Source organism: Scyliorhinus canicula, chromosome 13 (genome assembly GCF_902713615.1).
Source record: "Scyliorhinus canicula chromosome 13, sScyCan1.1, whole genome shotgun sequence".
Lineage (NCBI taxonomy): Eukaryota > Metazoa > Chordata > Chondrichthyes > Carcharhiniformes > Scyliorhinidae > Scyliorhinus > Scyliorhinus canicula.
The window spans coordinates 60747194-60773394 of record NC_052158.1 but is presented as its reverse complement, the minus strand read 5'-3'; the positions used below and the strand labels follow the sequence as shown (position 1 = coordinate 60773394).

General features: G+C 45.3%; 1 protein-coding gene across 1 annotated transcript in view; it reads right to left on the bottom strand.

Annotated features, from left to right (window-relative positions):
* Window positions 1-26201, bottom strand: part of crocc2 (ciliary rootlet coiled-coil, rootletin family member 2) — a 328062-nt gene that overhangs the window by 138354 nt on the left and 163507 nt on the right. The window contains exons 10-16 of the mRNA XM_038817133.1: window positions 21841-21937; window positions 20751-20849; window positions 19750-20001; window positions 14788-14987; window positions 11433-11615; window positions 4347-4491; window positions 3367-3513 (exon numbers count right to left, since the gene is read on the bottom strand). Coding sequence (XP_038673061.1) covers window positions 3367-3513; window positions 4347-4491; window positions 11433-11615; window positions 14788-14987; window positions 19750-20001; window positions 20751-20849; window positions 21841-21937 — 1123 coding nt within the window. The remainder of the gene's footprint in view (window positions 1-3366; window positions 3514-4346; window positions 4492-11432; window positions 11616-14787; window positions 14988-19749; window positions 20002-20750; window positions 20850-21840; window positions 21938-26201) is intronic.

The following is a 26201-nucleotide window of genomic DNA, read 5'->3' as shown; positions in this document are numbered from 1 at the left end:
GAAGTTTGGGGGTATGGAAAGGGATAGTGCGGGGGGGGGGTCGGGGGGATAGAGCATAGGGTGTCCTTATATGCCGATGACTTGATATTATACATGTCGGAACCAAGTGTGTCAAAAGGAGGAATACTGGAGGTGCTTCGGGTATTTGGGTCTTTCTCAGGGTACAAATCAAATCTAGACAAGAGTGAATATTTTGTGGTTTCTTGTCCAGGGGTGGGGGCAGGGATGGGGATGTTGCCATTCCATAAGGCAGGGACTCACTTCAGATATCTGGGGGTGCAAGCTGCTCAAGATTGGGGGGTGCTCCGTAGGTACAACATTTCTAGTTTGGTGGGGAGGGTGAAAACTAATCTGGCAAGGTGGGATGGTCTCCCTCTGACACTGGCGGGTTGGGTACAGGCGGTTAAAATGAATGTGCTGCTGCGATTCCTGTTTATTTTTCAATGCCTGCCAATTTTAATGCCAAAGGCATTTTTTAGAGAGATTGAAGGGATGATCACCTCGTTCATAAGGGGAGGGAAGGTGGTCAGAATGAAAAAGGTGCTATTGCAGAGAGGAAGGCAGGCAGGGGGTTTGTGTCTTCCGAACCTGATGTATTATTACTGGCTGGCGAATGTGGAGAAGATACAGAGCTGGGTCAGAGGGGTTGACTCTCAATGGAGGAGAGTTTGGGTAGGGGGTCGGGATTGAAGGCACTAGCGACAGCGCCGCTCCCGAAGGCGGCCCTGGGGAGTTACTCGGGGAGTCCGGTAGTAATAGCTCTGTGGAGAATTTGGAGGCAGTTACGGCCGCACTTCGGGTTGGGGGCAGGGTCAGGGGAAATGCCGATTCGGAGGAACCATGGGCGCGATTCTCAGCAACGGCCGACGCCGGAGTGAAACCCGGAGTGTTTCACTCCGGTGTCGGAGGCCGCTCCTCGCCCCCAATTCTTCCCCCCCCGGGGGGGGCTAGGAGCGGCGAGAAATTTGGCCGCCAGACCTTGATGCTTGCATCAAAGCGGCGCACCGAGAATGACGCGGCCGGCGGTGCCTAAGTGACGTCAGCAGCGCATGTGCAGTTGCCGTCTTCCCCTCCGCTGCCCCGCAAGACGTGGCGATGTTGCGCCGACCCATGAAACCATCTGAAGCCTATCTGACCTACACTATTCCATTTTTGAGCGAGAATGTCGGATAAAGGAACAACACACTTAAGAAAAGGATGGCAAATCAGGTATAAAATGAGGTAGATCGAGATTTTCTGGTCTCACCCCATTGGTGGGATTTTCCAATCATGCCAAAATTAATGGACGCTTTGCTGGCTGGCTGGCTGCATCCATTGTGGCTGGGCAGGAAAATCCCGGCAGACCTCATGCTGGCAAAATGGCTCAATGAGCTGAATGGCCTTCTCCTGTTTTTATGTTCCTCCTGCAAATGAGTGATACCAAATTAGTGCCAAATATTGGCGGGAAGCCAGATTGACCTAAATGCTGAGGCCACCTTGAAAGGCAGCACGAGGGCGTGGCACGGTGGCGCAGTGGTTCGCACTGCTGCCCACGGCGCTGAGGACCCGGGTTCGAATCCCGGCCCTGGGTCACTGTCCATGTGGAGTTTGCACATTCTCCCAGTGTCTGCGTGGGTCTCACCCCCACAACCCAAAGATGTGCAGTTTAGGTGATTTGGCCGCACTAAACTGTCCCTTAATTGGAAAAAAATAATTGGGTACACTTAATTTTTTTTTAAAAGAAAGGCACCATAACCAAATAAAGAGCAATTTTCAATGAAAATGCGTAGCTTCAATATCAGGAGAAAACTTTTGAATATTGGCGTATGACACCATGATAGTGGGACAGGAGCGGGTTGTTAATATTACCTGCAAACTATACAGGAAGAGACATCCTCTAACTCTATTCACTATTCCTGTGTAGTGATGAATTTAAGATAAGATCAACTGGCTGGTAAGTGTACAGTGGACACCCAGTCTAGGCAGAAAATCAAAGCTCCTGAATGTCAATGAACTGCTACCTTCTTTCAGATGCAAACAATTGACTGGCACAGAACTTCAAACAAAAATACCAAATGTGGCCTTGTGACTGTGCAATCTGATTGCCAGCCGAGCATGAAGTTCAATGACCCCGGGTCATGTGCTAAGAACACACACTGAATGACGTTCTTAACGTTATATATTTAAATTCACAATAACCCGCATACTTGTACAGATCCGATAAGCATTTACACAGCACAAGATTCAACATACCGTTAAGGAGAGATTGAGAACGGCGGTGTTCTCTCGAATTTAGAAGAATGAGATATCATCTCAATGAAACAATTAAAATTCTGAAAGGGCTTGAAACGGTAGATGTTGGGAGGATATTTCTTCTGGCCGGGGAGACAAGAACTAGGGGGGGGGGGGTCACAGACTTCGAATAATGGATTAAATATTTCTGACTAAGATGAGGAGAAACCTTTTCACTCAAAAGGGTTGTGAATCTTTGGAATTCTCCTCCCCAGAGAGCTGTAAATGCTCTGATATTTATTATATTCAATACACAATTCGCTACATGTTTGGATACCAAAAGAATCAAGGGATCTGGGGATAAGATGGGAAGGTGGAGTTCAAGTGTGATTTTATTGAATGGTGGTCACCAAGGCTCCATGGAGGAACTGGCCTAAACCTATTCCATTTCTTAAAGGGCAGGTAATAATTTATGAATACAAGTAGAGACTTTTCTTGTTGGTGATAGCTTGCATGTGAACACTGAGCCAGCTGACCAACAGACCTGGGAACTGTCAAAATAGAATCTCAAAGAAACTGAGACATCATCGGCAGAATTTCTAATGAGGCTATGATCACAATGCTGACACCAATATATAAATCTCATTAATATTCTAGGATTTAGGCTGAAAATCTTTCAAGGTATAAATGAGGAACCTTTCAATCTTTGGTTAGGTTCAGAATGCAATGAGCCAGCCCATCACCTGATAGCACATTTGACTTTACATCAAGGTTTCCTTACAGCATCTGGAAGGGGAGAACAATGTGCAGATTGAAAAGGCCCAATAGTCAGATAGTTTTCAGCTATTAAAAGGGTCATTAGAATAAGCGTGGTCTCTGCTTGATCATGCAGGAGGCTCTGGGCAGATAGTCATCTCAAGATGCAGAAGCCACCTGCAGCATTGCGTTATCTCACAATAGAGAAGATACTTGTGGCAGCTCCTGAGGCACTTCAACCAAGATGAGGAATCAAACCCAATGTATTTCTGGCTTTCGTAATGTGATCTGCATTTGCTGTTAGACTGCCTGTAATGTGTGACCACATCTGACGCACATACAGTCAGAGCAAGGGGGCATTAAAGTGACCTCATTCTGTGGTTGCCTCAGTTATCTCACCCGGAGGAGGATGCGGTTTAATTCAACCTTATCCTGAGCTAGGCCTTCACTTAGCGCGCTCATCTTGGTAAGGGTATCTCGCAGGACACCTTCTTCAATCTTCAGCTTGCTCAAGGACAACTCCAAGTCTGCACTAGTCAGCTCAGCCTAGAAGGTCAAAAAGGGGGGAACATTCATGAGAAGAAATGCATAAACAGGAAGAAGCACAAACAACTTTCACAAAATGTCATCGAGATCAAATACAACCGTATACAGACACAGAGATAGGAGGAGAATTCGACGTAAATTAGAAACCCATTACATGTATACAAAGAAAAAAAATCTTAAGGAAGGATTGCCCTTAATGGTAAAGCTGTTACTAGATTGAATGCATATGGATTCTATTATTTAAATGATCCAAATGTTTTACTGCATCAACAAGACTGTGAACATATTAAAGGGAGTTTATGCAAGTGGGCCAACCCCAAGTAAAACAAACAAAACGTCTTGCTAAATTGAACAATAATTTAAACAGGAGTTAATCCAGTGAATGTAGGGGGTTTTAGAACAATAACACAAATCTCCCAATGAAGTGAAAATAAATCAAGTTCCGGCGCTCATAATTCATGTGGGCCAGAGACAGTGAGCATCTGGTTAATGCTGAATAGAACTATATCATCAATCTGTTCAGAATGCTCTCTCAAGGCCAACTTAAAAAATATTTGTTGTCATTATTATTATCCCTGGGGGTCGTTCTTACATTCTGTCGAGGTGGTATAAATCCAGGAGACAAGATCTGAGACTGTCACAGTATTGAAATCCTCAAGTGGCCACGTAATTGTGCACGCAGTCCATCTGAACCCGAGAAAGGTTTCCCTCTCACTTTATGAACTTGATTGTTGGGCTCTCACACCACATACCCTGCTGAAAATCTCAGCCAACCGCCCCCTTGCATTTCTTTGCCCTAACTTTGTTGAGTTCTCACATTCTGTGCCACACACCTTGCTAAGAGCCTCAGCCAAATCTGCCTTCTCATTCTGTAGCACCTCCTTTTCCAGTGTAGCTTTGTTCAAGACTTCCTTTACAACGACCAGCTCTTTTCTCAAAGCCGAGTTCTTCACTTCCAGTAGCTCCAATGCCTTTTGCCTGTAAGAACACAATTACTGGTATCCAGACTACAGTAAAGAAAGTCACAAGAGGGAAAACACCTTATTGCCCAATGAAAGGAGAAGGTACTGTGCCAGGCACACTCGTTTTGTTTGGAAAACTAAACAAAAAAGGCTCCATTTCATTTAAGATATGCTTTGAGCTTAAGCGCTGATTAACAAGCAACACATCAGATTCTGAAAAACTCTCTCCCTCTTAATTAATAGTTTCAAATAAAACTTTTGTTCTTATTACACATTTCACAACCTCCCAAAACACTTCACTGTTAAATAAATACTTTTGAAGTGTAATCTCTTGTAATGTAGGAAATGTGACAGCCAATTTGTGTACAGCAAGCTCCCTGAAACAGCAATGTGATAATGCCCAGGTCAAAATAGTGCTCGGGAATCTTTTCTTTTCACCTGAAAGGCCAAACAGGACCTCGGTTTACATATGGACGTACGGAACAGGTGTAGGCCATTCAGCTCCTTGAGTCTGCCCCTGTTCAGCCAGGAAGAGCCACTTAAGATCCATTGTCCTTCGGCTCAATCTTGTTTGACAAGCCATTATCCCAAATCAAAGAGTCTGATGATCTATTTTGTTCGACAATGGAAGGTTAGTTGCATATAAATGGCATAGTTCTGTTCTTTTGTATAAACAGGGGTGGGCAATCAGCCAAACTAACGGTAATAGGGCTAAGTCTGGAAACCTGAGAGCACCTTTGTTCGAGGGGGTGGGCGAAGCTTAGAGAGAGAGAGAGAGGAAGAATGCTGTTTTGTTCAGTTACACAAGAAGACTATAGAAATCGATCAGGGAGGTCATGAAAGTTGCCACCGAGGCAGACTTTGGAAAACGTTTCTGAACAATTGTCTCTAATAGACAAATTTTTTTTTCGTAAAGCTAAGTATTGGTTTGCCTGCTTGTGTAAGTGAAACAGGAGCTGCATGTTCATGTAAAGTGTTGTTTGATGGGAACTAGTATGTTAAGGTTGAGAAATTGCATGTAAAATGTTAGTGTTAGAGCTGAAGTAAAAGTTTAAATATTGTTTTCTTTTCATTTGTTTTAATAAAGTTTGTTTGTAAAATAACCAACCTCTATTTCTTATGTTATCACTCCTAAAGCAAATCAATCTTTCCACGCCGCATTAAAACTTAAAAAAATTATGGCTTCTAGTCCAGTCTCCTAGCTATTTTTGAGGGCTGACCAGACATCCATAACACCTATCACACTCGTGCTTACCAAGAATCAATTCATCTCTGCCTGAAAAATACACAAGTACGCTGCCTCCACCACCTTTTCAGGGAAAGCTCCAAAGGCTCAAGACACTCAGCGAAAGAAGTTCACCTCATCTCCATTTGAAATGGGTGTGATGGCTCCAGACTTCCAATAATTAACAAAGGGGTTTATTGATGAAAGGCAAAGCCAGTTAACTAACAGGCACAGAATACTATACAACAGGTCTTTACACATCCGCTCCTTGGTCCACACTGCCGAGGTCATGCTACCAGGGCCCCGTGCAAGCTTTGCATTGGTTGGGGTTCATTTAAAGTGTTGTTTCATGGGAACTAGTATGTTAAGGTTGAGAAACTGCATGTAAAATGTTTGGCCAGTCACTTGGTCTGCTTGGCCAGTCACTTGGTCTGTGGAGCCCACACCCTTAAAGGCGCTGCAATACCACATCCCTATCCATTTAAGTCCCTTGTTACAACGACCACAAAAACTATATACAGAAGTTACAAATATTAACAGAGACAACAGGGGAAAGAGAGTCGATCAAAAGGTCAATCAGTTCAGAGGCCTCCGGGTCCTCCTGGACCTCTGTCACCCTGCCACAGGCTTGGCACTCTTTTAGGCAATTGAGTGGTCAACAGTCGGTGCCTCTTCAGCAGGTACCACTTCAGTGAACAGGACTCATTGGCCTTAACAGGCGCAGTTGGTTGAACAGAAACAGGAATGCCTGGCTTCACTTGGCTAGATAGAGTTACAGGAGTATTCTCAAAATGCTAGCTGCATTTCATAGAATCCCAACAGTGCAGAAGGAGGCCATTCAGCCCATCGAGTCTGCACTGATCCTCTGAAAGAGCACTCTACCTACACCCACTCCCCTGCCCTATCCCTGTAACTCGGCCTAACTGCACATTTTTGGGTGCTTAAGGAGCAATTCTAGCATGGCCAATCCACCTAACCCGCACATCTTTGGACTGAGGGAGGAAACCGGTGCACTAGGAAGAAACCCACTCAGACACGGGGAGAAATTTGCTAGGATCTTGGACTAGACCCCAACAAGTTAGGATCGAAACAAGAACCCCAAACACTTCTTTTTAAATTTGTAACACTGTGAGAAAAGGATACTTCACCCCAAGATTAATGACTCTGAGCAACAGGTATATTTTATATTAAAATAAACTTTAGGTTAAGCACAGAATTAACAACATTAACATCAATCATTAGTTAAACAGTTCTTAAAATAAAAGGTAACACTTTACCTACTATCTTACGCCTTCGCCATCTCCAATTAAGCAAAGTCCATTACAGGTCAAAAGCTACTTGCAAATAAAGTTTAAAAAACACAGGGATATTTGCTGTACTATTCTGTAAATATTTCTTGAAGAGATTTCTTGGAAGGTTTTCTTGGAGAGAGCAACCTTTTCAGGCATAACCTGGAAATCCTTCTGTCTTTGTTAGACTCAAAAAACTTCTGCAGTTAACTGCTTGCTACATACCTGGCCTCCTCCTTCCCTGTCAAATTTGAAAACACAAGATCCAATCGAGTTCTCAACCGACGACCCACGAGCGGCCCACGAGGGGTTCAGTTGTACAGCACCAAAAAATTTGCCAACTTCTGGTGAAGGGGTTTATCAATTTGCTATTTATAATAATGATCTTTATTGTCACAAGTAGGCATGCATTAACACTGCAATTAAGTTTCTGTGAAAAGCCACTGTCACCTCATTCCAGCGCCTGTTCGGGTACACGGACGGAGAATTCAGAATGTCCAAATTACCTAATAGCATGTCTTTCGGGACTTGTGGAAGGAAACCGGAGCACCCGGGGGAAACCCATGCAGACACGGGGAGAACATGCAGACTCCGCACAGGCAGTGACCCAAGCTGGGAATTGAACCTGGGACCCTGGCTCTGTAAAGCCATAGTGCTAACCACTGTGCTACTGTGCTGCCCTATTTCATGGCATTCTTGAAAGTTTGGACTGCCCTCTTAGCCAAACCATCTGACGCTGAGTGGTAGGGTCCTCCTGCGCCATATGCCATTGGCTAGCACAAAAACCTGGAAATCATTGCCGCTGTTGTCCAAAACAATTGACTGAAGAAGTCCGCAAATGGTAAACACTTGGCGCAAAGCATCTACCGTGGCCATTGAAATAGTGGTCCCCCATTTCTTGAACTTATAGCCACTTAGAGTGGGCATCCACTAGCCCCAAAACTGTCTTGACCATAATCGGACCCGCATAATCAACGGGGACCCTAGTCCATGGGCGACCTGGCCCTTTCCAAGGGTGAAGAGTGGCAGAAGGAAGCAAAGGTTGTTGCATTTGGCAAGGGTGGAACTGTTGTACTAGTTTTTCAATGGCTTTATCTATGGGTTCATATTCCCGGTGTAGGGTTCATATTCCCTTCAAAGGCCCAGGATTGGCTTGTGGTCAGTTACTACGTTGAACCGTTGACCAAACACACACTGGTGGAATTTCTTCACACCGAATATAACCGCTCAGCCCTCCTTCTTAATCTGGGCATAATTTTGTTCTGCTTCTGAAAGGGTCCTTGAAACAAAGGCGATAGGGCATTCTGAACCACCTCCCATTTTCTGGGATAAAATGACCCCTATACCATAAGAGGATGCATCACATGTCAGCACGATGGGCTTCCCCAGGTCAAAATGCACCAAGCAACTTGAAAAATGTAATACTTGCTTCACGACTCAGAAAGCTTCCTCTTGGTGCTCTCTCCACTGCCACCACTGATTCTTCCTTAGTAGCTGGTGACATGGAAATGCCAGCATTGGACTGGGGTGGGCACAGTAAGAAGTCTTACTACACCAGGTTAAAGTCCAACAGATTTATTGAGAATCACTAGCTTTCGGAGCGTAGCTCCTTCATCAGGCGAGTGAAGAGAGTAGCTGATGTAATGGTGCCAATGTTGCGGCCCAATTTGGAATAAACCTTCCATAATAATTGATCTTGCTGAGGAAGTATTTAAGCTCACAGACATTTTTGGATACAGGGGCGTTACATATGATTTTGACCTTTTCTTCCAAGGGGTGCAACCCTGTCACATCAACACAAAATCCTAGGTATGCCACTTCTGAGGCCTGAATAGTACATTTATTGCATTTTAGGCAGAGTCCTGTATCACAAAGCCTCTTTAGTACTTTCTCTGGGGTGGCTATGTGTTCTTCTGGTGAAGAGCCAGTGACTAGTATGCCTTGGGAATTCCCTGGAGGATATTTTCCATCGTGTGTTGGAAGGTATTGCCAAACGGCAGTCTGGCGTACTGGAAAAGGCCTTTGTGGGTATTGATTATAGCAAATCTCTGAGACTCCTCATCCAACTCTAGTTGCAGATAGGTGTGAATGAGGTCCAATTTGAATAAGTGAGGCCCGCCCACTATCTTAGTGTAGAGTTCCTCAATTTAGGGATTTGGACTATGATCGACTTGGGCAGCTGATTTATGGTCATCTTATAGTCCCCAAATATGCTTATCGAACGTTTAGGGACTATCAGCGCTGCCCACTCTGAAAACTGAACCAGCTTGATTATATCCAGCCCTTCCAATCTCTTTACCTCTGCTTCAACCTTCGGTTGCAGTGCGCATGGCACTGGTCTGTCTCTGAAGTACTTGGGTGTTAAATCCGGATTGACATATATCTTAGATTTTACGTCCTTAATCCGATCCAATTCCTTATGGAAGATGTCTTCATACCTCCGTAAGACATCTTGGAGGATGCTGTTAGATATTCTGAAGATTTCCAGCCAGTTGAGCCTAATTTTCGGTAACCAGTCTCTTCCCAATAGACTGGGTCTATGTCCTTCCAAGACAACCAAAAGTAGATTGGCCTCCTACCCACTGTAGGTCACTGGGATATTGGTTGTTCTGTGGATATTCAAAATTTCCTTGGTGTATGTCGAAAGTCCGGCTGTCGTACTATTCAAGCTTTACATGCAGATAGTGGAAAGTCTGCTCACTCACTATGGTCGCCGAGGTGTCAACTTCCTTTTTAAGGGGTCTAACTTTAAGACAATTTCAATCAGAGCTATCTTATTTGATTGGGTGTTTGTAGGGACCAGTACTGAAATGCGCCCGGCTGGGGTTCTTCGGCGAGGCCGGTAGATCCCGGGAGCCGGTTCGATCTGGTGTCAGCAGATTTTAAGTGAGTTTTCAAACTCACTTAACTCTGCGACTCTGGGTTCCACCCATTATGGGTGGGATCCAGATCGTAATGTCTCGCAAGGTCTCATTAGACCTTGCAAGCCATAACGACCGTCGGGAATCCCAGGAGAGGTTACTGGCAACTGAGATCTACTGGCAACACTCCAGTCCAAATCTGGCAGGACATGGCCAATAAATCGCAACCAATATATCCATCTACTGCACTGCCCTGATCAACTCTTTGCATTACATCAAAGCACTCAATCACAAATCCATGCTAATTTTTATTAGCCCGTACTTTCTAAATGCCAATTTATTTCATCCAAGATTATTGTCTGTAAAATGCTCACCATTGAGGGTGTAGGCAGACTGGCATGTAGTTTTCAGTTAAACTCTCTCACCTTGTTTAATCAGGCTTTTAACATTTGGAACTCTTCTGTGCTCTGGAATCAACCCCATTCCAAGGTGGATTGAAGATTGTAGCCAAAGCCTCCAGAAGTTTTACTCATTCTTCCCTCAGTAACCCAGGAAGCAGCCTGCCCAAACTCAGTTACATTTCTACTTGGAGGACTGCCAAACTTCTGGGTACCTCCTCTTGATCTATTGTTATCGTATCCAATATCTGCCTCTTCCTTTATAGTTCGCTTGGAAGTATCTTCTTCTCTCATGCAGATGGATGCAAAGTGCTCATTTAGTACCTCGGTCATGCTCTCTGCTTCCACAAGATTTTCCTTTTGGTCTGTAATCCGTTCTGCTCTTCCTTTGACTATTCTTTAATTACTCATGTGTTTTCAAATTATTTTTGGCTTCTTTTTTATGTTAGTTACTGATCCATTCCCATACTCCTTTAGTCCGTCCTATTCCCCTTTTCAGATCTCTTCTGCACTTTCTCATTCTTTGTTATGAACACTACAATTGTTATCAGCTTGCTTTTTCTGTCCTATTTTAATTTTTATATCTTTATGTCATCATTTCTGTCCTCTCATAGGAATGCGTCTGGTCTATAATCAAACCATCCCCTCTTTGAGGGTTTCCGATAATATATCATAACATTGGCCAGAATGCTCCGGGCGTTGAGATTCACGTTTCCCGCCAGCGACAGCCAACCCCCCCCCCCCCCCCCCCCCCCCCCCCCGCCTTTTTCGGGTTTTCCGGCAGCATGGGGTGGCATCAATGGGAAATTCCATTGCCAAGCGGCAGGATCTTAGAATACCGCCACCAGCAAATGGCGCCCAACCGAGAAACACGCGGCTGGGGGACTGGAGAATCCAGCCCATTGTTTCACATGTCTATTAGACACTCTGATTGGTGTAGCGCCACTGGTCACAGAAGGCCAAAATTTACTGGTGGATTACACAGCCTCCTCTTCCAGGGCCACTAGGACTTCGGATTTGCTGCCGATGCCAGCCATGGGAGAAGGACCAGAAGGAAATTTTCCCATTCCATAAATCTTTACATTGTGTGTGTTAGGGTGAAAGGTTGCGGCAAACAGCAATTCATTAGCTCCATCAATATTAACTTGTTACGATGTAAACAAGCCCCATGGATATCCGCTCACCCTCTATCGACTTCTTTCCTGGCTTGCCCCTTATCTCTGTGTAATTCCTCCTTCTCATCTTCAAGGTGATCTCGCTGGCGTTGTAGATCACTATTCACTGCTTTCAGCCGCTCCACATCAAGCTGCAAGCTATCGATTTGCTGGTTCAGCGAATGCACCAACTTCTCCAAGTTGCCTTTCTCACTGAAAGGCAAAAAAAAGACACAGGGTGGAAAAGAACATTCTGAATGGATCGTATCAACATATTGACTGCGTGTGACTCAGAAATTTTAGCAGCAGCAGCAGAGATGTGTCAGCATTGGTATTCATGGGAGTCTATGTGATTGGGTTCTGTCAGTATTCTCTGAAAGGAAGATACAGGAAATACTGATTTGTTGCAGCCAATGATTTTCTAACTTTTATGTCTACAGATGGAAAATAATGGGCTGCAATTGCACAATTTCTTGATCCACAATCTCCGGGAGAGAGGTTGGTTGGCTCAGTCGGTTAGATGGCCAACATATGGTTCAGAATAAAAGCAAGGGTTCAGTTCCCATTCAAGCTGAGGTTGACTCGGGACTTGTATCTTATCCTGCCCCCCAACCCCCCCACCCCCCCTCCCCCCTCCCCAACCCCAGAGTGAGTCTGTGTGGAGTTTGCACTTTCTCCCCATGTCTGCATGGGTTCCTCCGGGTGCTCCGGTTTTCTTCCACAGTCCAAGAATTGCAGGTTAGGTGGATTGGTCATGCTAACTTAGCCCTTAGTGTCAAAAGATGTACAGGTTATATGGGGTTATGATGATAGGGTGGGGGCATGGGCCTAGGCAGGGTGCTCTTTCAGAGGGTCAGCACAGACTCACTGGACCAAATGGCCTCCTTCTGCACTGCCGGAGTCCTATGGTTCTAAAAGCAACCAAGAAAACAGCTCAGGTTGAAACATCTGCAGACAATGGGCCAAGGGCGGCCTGCAGGCAGAGTACAAGTGGAATGGAATTGATGCATTTGGCAGTGTTCCAACCTCTTGAGTCAGGAGGTTGTGGGTTCAAGTCCTACTCTGAGACAGAGTAATCTTAGCTGATATTACAGGCTGAAGATTTTTCTAGGTATAAACACGGGTCACATTTGACCTAACAATTAGAAACAGCTTTGACCCTCTGCACAGATATGATTGTATTGTAATTAGCAGTCGTTCGGTTTCTGGGCAACACATGCCAACATTCTCATTGGAAGAGCTGCAAAGAAGACCAAAGAAATTCAACTGATGGGTTTATTTTTTTTTAAACCTTTCATAAACTGGCTCAAAAGCTGATGTGGTTGGCCTGACTCTAACCGATAGTACTCATTGCTGGAATGATAAACTTGCTTGGTAAGCTAGCCTATTACAAAAATGTGGCACAACTGAAATCAATCATCTTCTGAAATGGTGATTGACCTAAAACATTATTGGATTGGATTTCTTTATTGTCTCGTGTACCGAGGTAAGTGAAAAGTATTTTCCTGCGAGCAGCTCAAACAGATCATTAAGTCCATGAAAATAAAATAAAAAGAAAATACATAACAGGGCAACACAAGGTACACAATGTAAATACATAGACACCGGCATCGGGTGAAAAATTACAGGGGTGTAGTATTAATCAGGTCAGTCCTTAGCCCTCTTTTCCCCTCTCTCTCTCTCTCTCTCTCTCTACCTCCACCAATGCTACCTGATCTGCTGAGCATTTCCAGCTCACCTGCCTCACATCTTCTGAAGCGATGTGCATCAGAAGTCTCACGTGTAACCGAGAAGCAATTAATGGTCTCGTCTGAGGCATGCAAATACCTCTTGAGCACATCGCTCCTTTTTACTTCATAGGAAGTCCAGGTTTGCTGGTGAGAGTTCGTACATTGGGTGCCTTATGGGGATGTGCCTTAAGGTGAGAAATGAAGCTCGTGGTCAAGACCCATAAACCGTGGACAGTTTTTATGACATTTCCAACTTAAAGGGAGCGGCCCTTCACTGAGGTTGGATCTTCATCAAATTGTTTTGAAAATGAAAAACAACTCTGGATGGAATATGAGCCAAAACACAACAGTCTTACGAGGTGTTCTCTCCACTAAGCCGCACTGCCATCTCGACAAAGAGGCTTTGAGTTTCCAATTGGCAGAAATCCACCCAGCATTTTTTTTCCCCTGACCAATGCACGAGCGTTCACATGAACACACACTACAGTCTCGAAGCTATCGGGAAATGTGTTCCTGGATTATATTTGGATGTGCAAAGTGGCATTCTCTGTTCCAACTCATTTCCAATTAACTTTCCCAGCAACAGCGAGGAAAGTGACTCAAATTCAGTGATGATCAGTGGCTGCAAGCCATGGCTCAGTGTGGTGACCCTGAGTCAGAAGGTCACGGGTACAAGGTCCGTTCCAGAGATTCAGCACATAAAATCTAGGCTGACACAGAACTGCGGTACTGAGCAAGTTTTGCATTGTCAGAGGTGCCACCTTTATTGATGAAATCTTATTTCTAGTTCAAAGGAGCTTTGTATGTTTGCAATCTCATTTTGCAAAACACCCCAAATGACCAGGATTTTACCAACCATCTGGAGGTGGCGGGGGGGGGGGGGGGGGGGGGGGGGGGGGGGGAGAAGTAATTGCGTTCCAGATTTGATCGTGCTGCTGGGGCACCAACCCAGCCATGGAAGCAGAAAGAGAGAGGCTGCTTGCTTCAGTAGGGCAGCCAGCCAGCTTTCACATATAAAGGCCCAATTAGGGGGCCATTTTACAGCTGGCATTTGCTGAAGGCGCAGCAAACCCCGTCAGATTGGGAGGCCACCAGCGGAACAAAGGCAGCCTTCCTGTGGCAGCCAGAGTACCAGGTGAGGCAACCCTAAGACTGGCAGGCAGCGAAGGCAGCCTCTTGCATCCCCAACCATCTCCCTGCTGGGTGTTTCCACTTTGACACTGAGCCCGATGATTTTCTTTTTTGTTTTACTTACCTGGGTTAGCTCCTGCAAATCTTAGCAATGATCACCTCCCCCAGTGACACTGCTGAGGCTTCACTGAGCAGCAGCATGAAGAGCCCACCTGCCATTCTAGATTAGGTGGAAGGCCCGCAGGCAGGCAATTAGGAGGACGCCTGTGGTAATAAAAGCTCTTGTTGCTGCTGACTGGTGCGGCTTGGGATTGCTTTTCACCCTGATGTCAGGGCCAATGCCTTAATTTCACAAATGGATCGTGTCGCCGGGCAAAAGATGAAACCTGGATTGAGCTTTCTCACTTTGATAATATATTGAAACAGTAGAAGCACCCCTTTACTGCTCAATGGCACAGCCCTGAATTCATCCCTAACCAAGTTTGGCTTGATCCACCTTCTCCGTGCGTAACGCCAACTCTCACCTTCCAATGATTTCCAAAGAGGATCGGTAACGGGCGGCATCTCTCTTGGCATCATCCCTGGCTCGGCTCGAGTCCTCTGCCTCGTCTTTCAGCTTCACCACCCTCTGCTCCAGTAGCCTCCGCTCACTCTCACTCTCCCCCAACTGCTTCTTCAACGAGCTGGCCACGTCCTGAACAGCATCCAGTTTTCCACACAGCTCCTGAGAAAATTGCCGCACTTCACACATTATAAATTGACTTGCCTCTTGCAAGCCATTACACACACAGAATTAATCTTCGAAGTTTTTTTAAAAGTCATGAATTTGCAAAGAAGAATGAATGATCAACATTCTCAAACTTATGCTCTGATTAATTTTATTCACAATTGCTCCTGAGGGAGCCACTGAGGTGAATAAATTGAACTGGCACGACCACAAGTCCAGTTGGCATAACAGCCACAGTGAGCAGTGACCGGACACTAAGCGAACTACAAAGGGTCAGTGTGGAGGAAGCTTTACTTTGTATCTAACTCGTACTTCACCAAACCCCAGAGTCTCTGACTGGACAATGCAGAGAGACCTTTTTTCCAGGTTAGGTTTTAACCCTAACCACAGGAACTGGGCCAAAGAGCAGTTAAAAATGAACAGAGGAGGAAACATGCTCGGGGAGGACAGGGCAACCATGGCTGACGAGGGAAGTCCGGGACAGTATAAAAGCAAAAGAATAAGCATACAAGGTGACGAGGATTAGTGGGAAGCCAGAGAATTGGGAAGCCTTTAAAAGCAAGCAGAGGACAACTAAAAAGACAATAAGGGTGGGAGAAGAGGAAATATGAGTGTAAGTTAGTAATATAAAAGAAGATACATTTGCATGGCGTGGGATACTGAATTGTTTCCTGAGTGCAAATCAGTAGCTAATTCTCCTCCTGCGGGACAACTTGGTCTCCCAAATGGAGAATCCTGCCTATAGACTATTTTCTAAAAGATCGAAAGGCTTCGGAAATCTGAAGCACAAAGGGACTTAGAAATAGTTCAAGATTCTCTTCAGGTTATGTGCAGGTTCAGTCGGCAGTTAGGAAGGCAAATGCAATGTTAGCATTCATTTTGAGAGGGCTAGAATACAAGAGTAGGGATGTACTGCTGAGGAATACTGTGAGCAGTTTTGGGCCCTACTCTAAGGAAGGTGGTACTGGCCTTGGATGGGGTCCAGAGGAGGTTTACAAGAATGACCCCGGGAATGAAAGGCTTGTCATATGATGAGCGGTTGAGGTCTCTGGGTTTGTACTCATTGGAGTCTAGAAGGATGGGGGGGGGGGGATCTTATTGAAATGAAAATGAAAATCGCTTATTATCACGAGTAGGCTTCAATGAAGTTACTGTGAAAAGCCCCTAGTCGCCACATTCCGGCGCCTGTTCGGGGAGGCTGTTACGGGAATTGAACCGTGCTGCTTGCCTGCTTGGTCTGCTTTCAAAGCCAGCCATTTAGCCCTGAGCTAAACAGCCCCAGTACTCATAGAATACTGAAAGGCTTGGATAGAGTGGACGTGGAGAAGATGTTTTCACGATTATGGGAGACTGGAACTCGATGGAACAGGCTCAGGCTAAAGGGACGATCATTTAATCTGAGATGAGGAGAAATTTCTTCAGACAGAGGGTGGTGAACCTTTGGAACTCATTGCGACAGAAGACTGTGCAGACAATTTCTGCTGCCTTTGTGTGGCAAGAGATCAGTGTTTTGGAGCAGTTTCCCAATGGAAATTTGTCCCTCTGTAACTAAAAAATGCTCAAACCTTTCCTGAGTGTTTGATGGGACAGTGTTGGGGAGCTTTACCCTGTACTGAATCTTTGCAGTTTCTATCCCCGGAGTCTTTGGTGGTGCAGCGTACAACAAGCATAACTGTGGATCTTACCTGTGCTAAAATTGCCTGGGAAATTCTCATTACTGATACTGCATTCAAAAGGTGCATAAGAAGCCTGCCTGCCTGAGTTGAGACTTGCACTCTGATTAAGCATGTTGAGTACATGCAATAGTGTGACAGGGACAAACATCATTAAATCCTTCCATAATAATGCAACATTGAGTTATAATGTGATAACTTACAAGTAATAACTGTAAGTGGTTATAGTTCAGTCAGGGAGTTGGAGTTGCCGTGACAACATGCATTATTACAATCACATTATACTCTGGAACTATGAACAGTTTCCTTTCCATCTTCATGGCTGACCTGGAATTTCTCCCACTCTTACAGCCTGCCTTTGGCATGTATTGGAAGCATTTGCAGGATGATAATCAGCCTGCTTGGCTCTGTTATGAACGCACCTTCCTGGGGTCCTGGAGTGGGACTCGAACCCACAGATCTGACTCGAAGGCAGGAAATCTACCACTGCGCCCAGGACTTCCTAATAACTGTGAAGGGAACCTTCAAATTTTTGATTTCGGTTTTTTTCCCCCTAAGAAAATGCAGCTTGCAGTGCCAGTGAGCTGTTGTCTATTAAATGTATGAAGAGTGCAACTATGATCAAAGCAGCTCGAGCAATAACTCATTCCCCTGTTTGACAAGGTCTGACAGGTAAAGGCTAATTGCAATGGCCCGAGACTTATAATACTACTGGGCTAGATTTCAAGGCAACTGGGGAAATCATTCAACCTTTTTTTAACCCCTTCAGCCACTCCAACCCGAGTCTGGAATGGTATTTTGGTCTGGTATGTGTAGCTGCTGCACTGGATTTGAGCAGCAACATGATCATCCACGCATCAGTGCTCCGACTGAGAGTGAGTTACAGCTTCAGGACTCGGCTGAGAAAATGCTGCTTTGAATTTTGATGCTTGTGTGAAGCAGCTTCCAGTGTGACAGGGGGCAGTCAATAACGCTATGAATCTGTGGGAAACCTGCAACTCGTGTAGCTCTATTTGTCCAGCTCCAACCTGCTGCTTCCTGACATCAAAAGAAAGGATGAAAGTAAATTGCTTTAACCTCATCGTTAATCCAGCACTACAGCCTGAGACTGCAATAGACCTATCTCTGACCAAAGATAAAGCCTGATCTCTAATCTGGTGCTATATTCCTATTCCCACCAACCCCTAACAGTATTTCTAATTTAGCAATATAATCCTATCCCTGACCGTGTCTTCCTGCCTGTTGCCTTTCCTCTCTGGGTGTTTTGCCTGACTGAATTATCCGAGGAATGTTGTGAAGGTATTCGCCATGGAGTGTAGCATAATGTAGATCAATGTAGCTGACTGTTTGTCCTCGCTGGCTCAGCAATGCTGTGGTCAATGTTAGCCTCCCTGCTGTGACCCTGGCTGAAAACTCTGCCAGCCCAGCCAAGGGCAAAGATTATACCGTGGGGCATGCCGCTTTTTTACAGTCTGTCTGCTCGGCAAACCTACTTGCTTTTCTGCTGTTCCGAACTTGCTTCCCTCCGCCTCACTTCATGCCACAGCCCAAGGGGAATTCTGCCGTATGACCTCTGCCAATGGCTCTGCAGTTGTGTGTCCAAGCTGATGGCCGCAGGTGCCTCCCCCAAAAGTTCTCCTTCTGTAATCTCTGCTCCATACCTTGACTTCACAGGCATACACCTCCTTGCCTTCTATTCAATGCTGAAGGAAATTCTGCCTTGACAATGGCAGTCAAAGGTTAAAGTCGGACAGTGAAGATTTGTTCACTCCTTGGGTCGAATCTGTGTCACACTAAATTAATGCATGACGTGCCACTAATTGCCAGCAAAAATACTATTCAAGCTCCATAATCCTTCATCGCTAATTCTAAATTCAAGCCACTCAACAGACTGAGCATCAAATCAGCTAAGCTATTTTCATCTCATTAAATGCAATTGAAGAGCACGCACAACATAAAATTCTTTCCCTCCACCCCTGTCAGACTGCAGTTCACTGAATTATTGTGCAATCTGTTATTCTTTTCCCCTCTCCTTTTAATACGAATTATAAACAAGGTTGTTACACTCATTAAAAGGTTTCAATCTTTCCCTGGCCTTCACATCTTTGCAACCACAGGTATGCATGGCTGCCTTTGAACTTCTGTGAACAAACTAAAAGGTGGGAGGTGGGAAGAAACTACAGACTGAGCAGTTTGTGGATCACGCAACCCACTGCGAGGCCACAATTCCTCTCCAGGAGGTATGAGCAGGCAGTCAGAGATAAGCTGTGTTAACTATTTAACCTATTCCTGCCCCTCATCTCTGATAGAAAGAACTCTAGTGTTCAAATAGTTCTTCGTAAAATACAAGTCTCCTCTCAAATATCATTCTTTTTTGTGCCAAATATGTGATTCTCAAGGTGAAGAATGTCAGGGCGAATTCTAATTTCAGCCATTTAGCATTGGCATCAAGCACTCTCAGGCCAGTTACAGCATGTTTTAGATATAGAGGATATTATTGCAATCGCACTGAACTGAGCCTCTGGACAATCAACTGAATGATTGGGAATGTGTAGCCAGCCATGGCTTGAGATGTGTTACAACCTTGGTGGAGACTAGTAACTTTTTAAAAAATGGACTCCCAGTTATTAACTGAAAGAATAATGCCACACAATTTCATATTTTAAATAGAAATTGTTCCAATGCAAGTGTTAAACAATGCAACTACTACTAACTTAACAGTAATTTCTGAAACACTTTTTAACACCAAATGTCTCAACAGCACATTTCCAGTTGTATTTTTAATAGAGTTCCCCTTTGCTGGATCTTTAGGGTTCCTTTGCTTCTCCTGAAACTAAACCAAGGTGTGCCACAGCTGTCAGGAATTCACTTTGAATCTCCTCAGTGCCCCCGTTACTCTCCAAATTGTGAGATTTCTTGGAGCTCTTCCACTAACACCGGCGAGGCTATCCTCCAACTCTCCTTAATCATCCCCCAGCTCAGCATGTGCCTCAGCTGCAATCCCTGCACAGTGACCTTCCAAAGGCTTTATGGAATATACCTGGCCTGACTATGCACATTGATGAAAGACTTTCCTCTCTGCTCACCTGAACCTGGAGCTGTCGTCTTTGTAGAGCCGATTGGACTGCAGACAATGTGGAATCACCAAAAGATGGTGACATGCTGCGAAGTGGAGACTGGGAACGGGTAGGTGACCTGCGCCTGCGAGGGGAAGGTGTGCGCAATACCGGAGACCCTGACAGGAGGGGTGAGCTGAGCCTTCCACTACCAGGCTCAGTCCCTTCGATAGCCCCTTCCCTGGAGAGGGAGATCATAGACTCTGCATCAGCAACAGCAACCTATGAAAGAAAGGCAGAATGACCAATGTAAATGCTTGCACATTTTAAAATGTTATCAGGAAAATTTTTTACAGGCCCAGATTTGTAGTCTGAACTTACTTCTTACCAGAGGATGGTTGACACACTAATGTACTGCCTCCTCCCACCATCACCTCTCCACCACTAAAATACACCCCTCCTCACCCCCTGAGTGATGTTGCCCAATCGTCTCGAGACAGGGATTATTATTATAAGATGGCCTTCGACATGTCCTCTGTCAACTGCTATTGCTGAGGAGGAAACAAATGAGTGGTAAAGCACCATGATGAGCAGGAAGCCCATTTAGTGTGGTCAGGGGTGGCAGAGACACCCTAATAAACCTCTGGAAGACTTCAATGAGACCCTTTAGCTGAACATCTTTTGTAGTCCATATGCACCCCATCCCACCCATTGAATCTCCTTCCACAGCCAATCCATCATTCGCCCCAGCATGGTCTCTACCCCACCAACTGAATTTTCTGCGGGAATGTTCTGTACTGTATCAGTACTGCCAGTTCCACAAGGGAAGTTCTAGAATATTAATTTAGCTTTGTGTCTCCAATATTCAACCCCGGGCGGATGCTGCCTCTAAGTGACACTCTCCCCATGTGCTCCCATGGCATTCTCAGGAACAATTGTAAATAATCTGATTCCAACCACCTATCACTGCAGCGCACCTTAGAAGAGCTGATCAACAGACGCCTTTCATGCACCGACTCCTGTTTTTGTACCTGAGTAATGCTGTGTAAGGTTTGACGTAAGGATTCTATCTCGGCCCTCAGAGCTTCGTTCTCCAACGTTTCACTGGTAATTTCAATTTTTCCCGATTCCTGTGATCAGCCAAGTTTGAGAATTAGCAACCCATATGCGAAGAGGGTAGTCTGTGAAAAGTTGGGGTGGAAACAATTGCTTCCTCTCTCCCAACCGTTACTTAGAAATTCCCTGGAAAGGACTGACAAGGGGGTCACATCACATCAAACAGACCGTAGTGAATTCAAACAACATACATATCGGAGAAACTATCTGTGTTACACAAGATTCTAAGCCCGAAGGCTTTGTTCAACTCATGAAAGGAAACTTAAAAATATCTTGGAAATATTTGAAAAAGCAGACATAATTTTATAGTGGGAACGCATAAAGGAGGATCTGGCCAAATGCATCTCAAAATTTCCATTCCTTTCTGCCCAAAGGGTTCCACCTCTTGCTGGAGGCACACTTTCAAGGATGCCAGTGCCGCTCATGAGACAGTGAGTGAGGCCTCGGTGCCAAACCCAAACCACGCCAACTAGCTGAAATGCTGCAATGGTTATTCCTCCAGGCTACGCAGGTTTCACCTGATTCACCAGTGCCCAAATAGAAGTGAAGAGTCTGAATCCCACTGTGCCACTACCATCAGAGCAATGGTGAGAAGTGGTTGAATATCCCGTCAGGCATGGAATCACCACAACTTATTGCCAGTCAGATCAGCTGGTTCAGTCAACATGCTGCAGGAAATGGCCCTGCCAAATTATCTGTTGAATGAAACCATTTTTTTTTTCCAAATTGTTTTTGCTACACTGATATTTTGAATTTGGAGTGCCACTGATTCTGTTCCGTTGCTTGGAATCCCCTTTTAGTGGATTGCACATTGCCACCTCCCTTCACAATGGAATATTGTTCCAAAATTAACATTGATGACCTGGAACTTCCTGCTGTGGTCGTGTGCAGGGGCATTTTGGACAATTCTCCCATGGGGCTGACTGGATTACCCTGCCCCTAATTTCTATGTCCTTCTGCTATTGCTCCCCACAAGGCCATGCAGTAGCCATAGTACTCATTTACCAACTTCTCTATGGTCCGGTTGAGTGACATGATTGTTCTCTCCTTTTCAGCATTCTGTACCTTCAGCCTCTCCACGGCAATAGATAGCTCATTAATCCTAGAATAAAATCACAGAGTACAACAATGGGTTTTGTGAATATCAGATTTTCAAAAAAGATTCAATGTACTTCACCTCAACTTGGACTGCGAAGAAACATTAGGTGGCTGTCTCGGGGATTGGAAGTTCTACCAAGCTCCGTTTTCAGCTACAGCGTCCCAAGAGAGCATTGGTGACCATAGACTTACATTCATGTCCATTTTTATGTTTGGCAACGAACGTAGTGGCCTTCTGCGGTATGGCTAACCAGAAGACTCTTTACAGCTGGCTAATGGGTGCACTGGAAGGATTTACATGCAGAAAATCAACCTGATCAGCCATGCAGTTCCCACAGCCAAAATGTCCTGAAATGGGATTTGGACCCAGAGTTAGAGATATTGCCACTGAGCCACAGGACCTCCTGTGCAACAAGCTAAGGTAATTTATTTCCTTTATAGATTTCTTAGAAGCAGGCCATTCCGAGCAATTCGATTAGTCTCACTCTCCTGCTCTTTCCCAATAAATCTGCAGATCTTGCCACTTCGGGTATTTATCAAGTTGCCTTTCGAAAGTTCCGATTGAATCTGTTTCCACCACCCTTTTGGATGGCGCATTCCTTTTCTTAAATTTTACATTTAATAATTTTTTAATATAAATTTAGAGTGGCCAATTATTGTTTTCCAATTAAGGGGCAATTTAGTGTGGCACATCCTTTGGACTGTGGGGGTGAAACCCACAAAGACACGGGGAAAATGTGCAAACCTGACACAGACAGTGACCCGGGGCCGGGATCAAACCTGGGTCCTCAGCACCATATTTAGTAGTGCTAACCACTGCGCCGGACCGCGCATTCCTGACCAGAACAACTCACTGCGTTACAAGAAATTTAGGGATTCCGCTGTCAATTATCTGTATCCTCTGGTCCTTCACCTTCCTGCCAGTGAAAACCATTTCTCCTTTTCATTCTATCAAAACCATTCATGATTTTGAACGCCTCCATAAAATCTCCCTTTGCCTGCTCTGAGGAGAACGATCCTAACTTCTCCAGTCTCCCCATGCAACTTGAAATCCTTCAATCCTGATACCATTACAGTAGACCTCCTGCGCCCCGTCTCCAAATAGCTTGGAAAATTTTCTAACTGCTTTGGATCATTTTTTCTTCCTTTTTTAAAGGTGATACTTAAAACCAAATTGTCGTGCTCATGGATAACGACCTTCGACCTCTGTCGTAGATTGAGATGCCAGTTTCACAAGAGGAAGTTTTCACGTTCAGCTGGCTCCATGAGGTCCTCTTGTGGTGTAAAAGGACACTACTACAACAGTGCAACTTCAAATGGACTATGGCAAAATTCCTGAGTAGAGTGGAAGGATGAAGTGCTTTAGATCTTGGAGTAGCATATCCAGAAACATATTCTGCATTCTCTCCTTTTGTTTGGAGTTCTGTACTGAAGGCAGTGCTGAACATCAGCACAGAGTGCCACCAAGAGAATTGTTGGCCAGATTAAGGGATTTACTTTAATGTTCGGTCCTGGAATACTTTTTATGGTCACTGTGGAGCATTGCATAGTGTTCAAGGTGGTCCTTTGTTAATGCGTGGAATTTATTTTAAAAAAATACTCCCTGTGATTACTGGAAAATGTCATCAAAACTCTCTCATGCTTGGATTGAGTAATAGAATTGTGAAATGCTTGAGTGCAAACGAAAGCCACCCACTGAGCCCTAACTGCTATGAAAGAAATATCCAGTTAATCCTGAGATCTGTCACTCTCCCTATACCCGATTAAAAATCTACTTTCCAAATATAATGGATTCTGCTTCTACCACTATTTTAGGTTGGGTAGTCCACATCCTAACTATTCCCATGTAACCTGACATTCCCCTAATGTTTCATTTTGTCAAATTCATGCCTTCTAGTTATTGGTCATCAAGAAGTAGAAGTAGAGCTTGCTATTCCAAACTTGTCAAATCCCTTTGCCATTTTGGACTCCCATCCGACCTCCTTGTAACTTACATGAGCCACACAAGTGCCAGGCAATGACCATGCCCAAATGAGACTCTGACTATCTTCCCTTGACATTTAGTGGCATTAACATCGTTGAATCCACTATTATCAGCATCCTGGGAGTTACCATTGACCAGAAACGGAACTGGACTAACCCTATAAATACTGTGGCTACAAGTGCAGGTCAGAGGCTGGAAGATCTGTGAAAAGTAACTCACTTCCTGATTTCCCAAAGCCTGTCCTACAAGGCAAAAATCAGGAGTGCGATGGAATACTCTGCACTTGCCTGTCTGAGTACAGCTTCAACAACTCTCAAGAGGCTTAATAAATCAGCCCAAGTTTGCATCCCATCCACCAACGTAAACATGCAGTCCCTCCACTACTAATGCACAATGACAGCTGTGTGCAAATCTACAAGACGCACTGCAGGAACTCACCAAGGGTCCTTTAACAGCACTTTCCAAACCTGTGACCACTGCCATCTAGAAGGACAAGAACAGCAAACACCTGGGAACAATATCACCTGCAAGTTCCCCTCTAAGCCACCCACCTTGCTGACTTGGAAATATAGGGCATAATCTACTCAAATAGTGCCAGGGTGCCTGGGTGGTATCAGCAGTACCATGATGTCACCCTGCCCAGAGGGCAAGTACCTGGGGAGCCTCTCATCCCCTGGAAGACCCCCGAGAGAACCATTCCATCTAGTCCTCCTTTGTGGAGACCAGGACTGAACGGCACTCATCCGAGGTCTCCAAGGTGAGGAATTTAGGTCCCACGCCTTGGTTAGATCTCAGGAATGCATATTAGACTGAGACTAGATGTCTCACTCTAATATGCAGATTTGCCAGAAAATGATTCTGCCCACAAAGGGCGGGATCCACATCACGATGTCTCGTGAGATCACGTTAGATCTCGTGAGGCTTGGCGAGTCTGGTTGATCCCAGAAGTGGGATTTCTCGGCATCTACCGGCTGTGCTGCTCTGCTTTTCGGGGTACAATGCAACCGGTAGATCTTGCCCATACGGTGGCATTCTCCGTCTGTTTACGGGACTTTTCCGACCCGTTGCAGTGATTTGAAGATTTGGCTGGGCGCCAAATTCTCCGTCGTTGCTCGCAGCAGTAGTGGGGCGGATTCTCAATGGAGAATCCCAGCCATATAGTTCCTTGGGTTACAAACCCGAAACTCCCTCCCAACAGCACTGTGGGTGTACCTACGGCACATGGACGACAGCGGTTCAAGAAGACAGCTCACCACCACCTTCTTAAGAGCAGTTAGAGATGGACACTAAATGCTGGCACAGCCAATCATGCCCTCATCCCACGCAAGCAGTAAATTTTAAATTATCTCCTTATAACTAAAGCCTCTCATTCTTGGGATCATGCCCTCTCCATCATCTTAACATCTTTCATAAGTTAAGGTGCCCAAAACAGGATTAACTGCAGTATTTTTTTAAATTTTACATAAACTGCTGGTAAATGCATGTTTCCCATCAGCATGGTAGCATAAGTGGGGGCAGCACAGTAGCACAAGTGGTTAGCACTGTGGCTTCACGGCGCCAGGGTCCCAGGTTCGATTCCCCGCTGGGTCACTGTCTGTGCGGAGTCTGCACGTTCTTCACGTGTCTGCGTGGGTTTCCTCCGGGTGCTCCGGTTTCCTCCCATAGTCCAAAGACGTGCAGGTTAGGTGGATTGGCCATGATAAATTGCCCTTAGTGACCAAAATAGGCTCGGAGGGGTTATTGGGTTACAGGGATAGGGTAGAAGTGAGGGCTTAAGTGGGTCGGTGCAGACTCAATGGGCCGAATGGCCTCCTTCTGCACTGTATGTTCTATGTTTAATGAAATGTAAATATATTTTTTGAAATGGGAACATGGAGTTGCTAAATTATAAAAAAAACAGTCTACCTAGTTCGTCTCCTACTATCCTGGTAGTTGCATTATACAATGATAATGGAGTTGCTGAATAATAGCAATTACCCCCTGTCTCTTAGGGCGGGACGCCAGCGTAAAAAAATGGCGCAAACAACTCTGGCATCGGGCCAACCGGAAGTTGCCGAATCCTCCGCACTTCCGGGGGCTAGGCCAGCGGCAGTAGTGTTGGCGCCGCTCCAATCGCTGCTGAAGGGCCGGCGTGGGTCCACGCATGCACAGACCGGCCTGTGTATTCTTGCGCATGCGCAGAAGGCTGTCTTCTCCGCGCCGGCTATGGCGGAGCCCCACAGACGCCGGCGCGGAAGGAAGGAATGCCTCCACGGCCTGATCTGCGTGGCGTGATCCCCGCCCC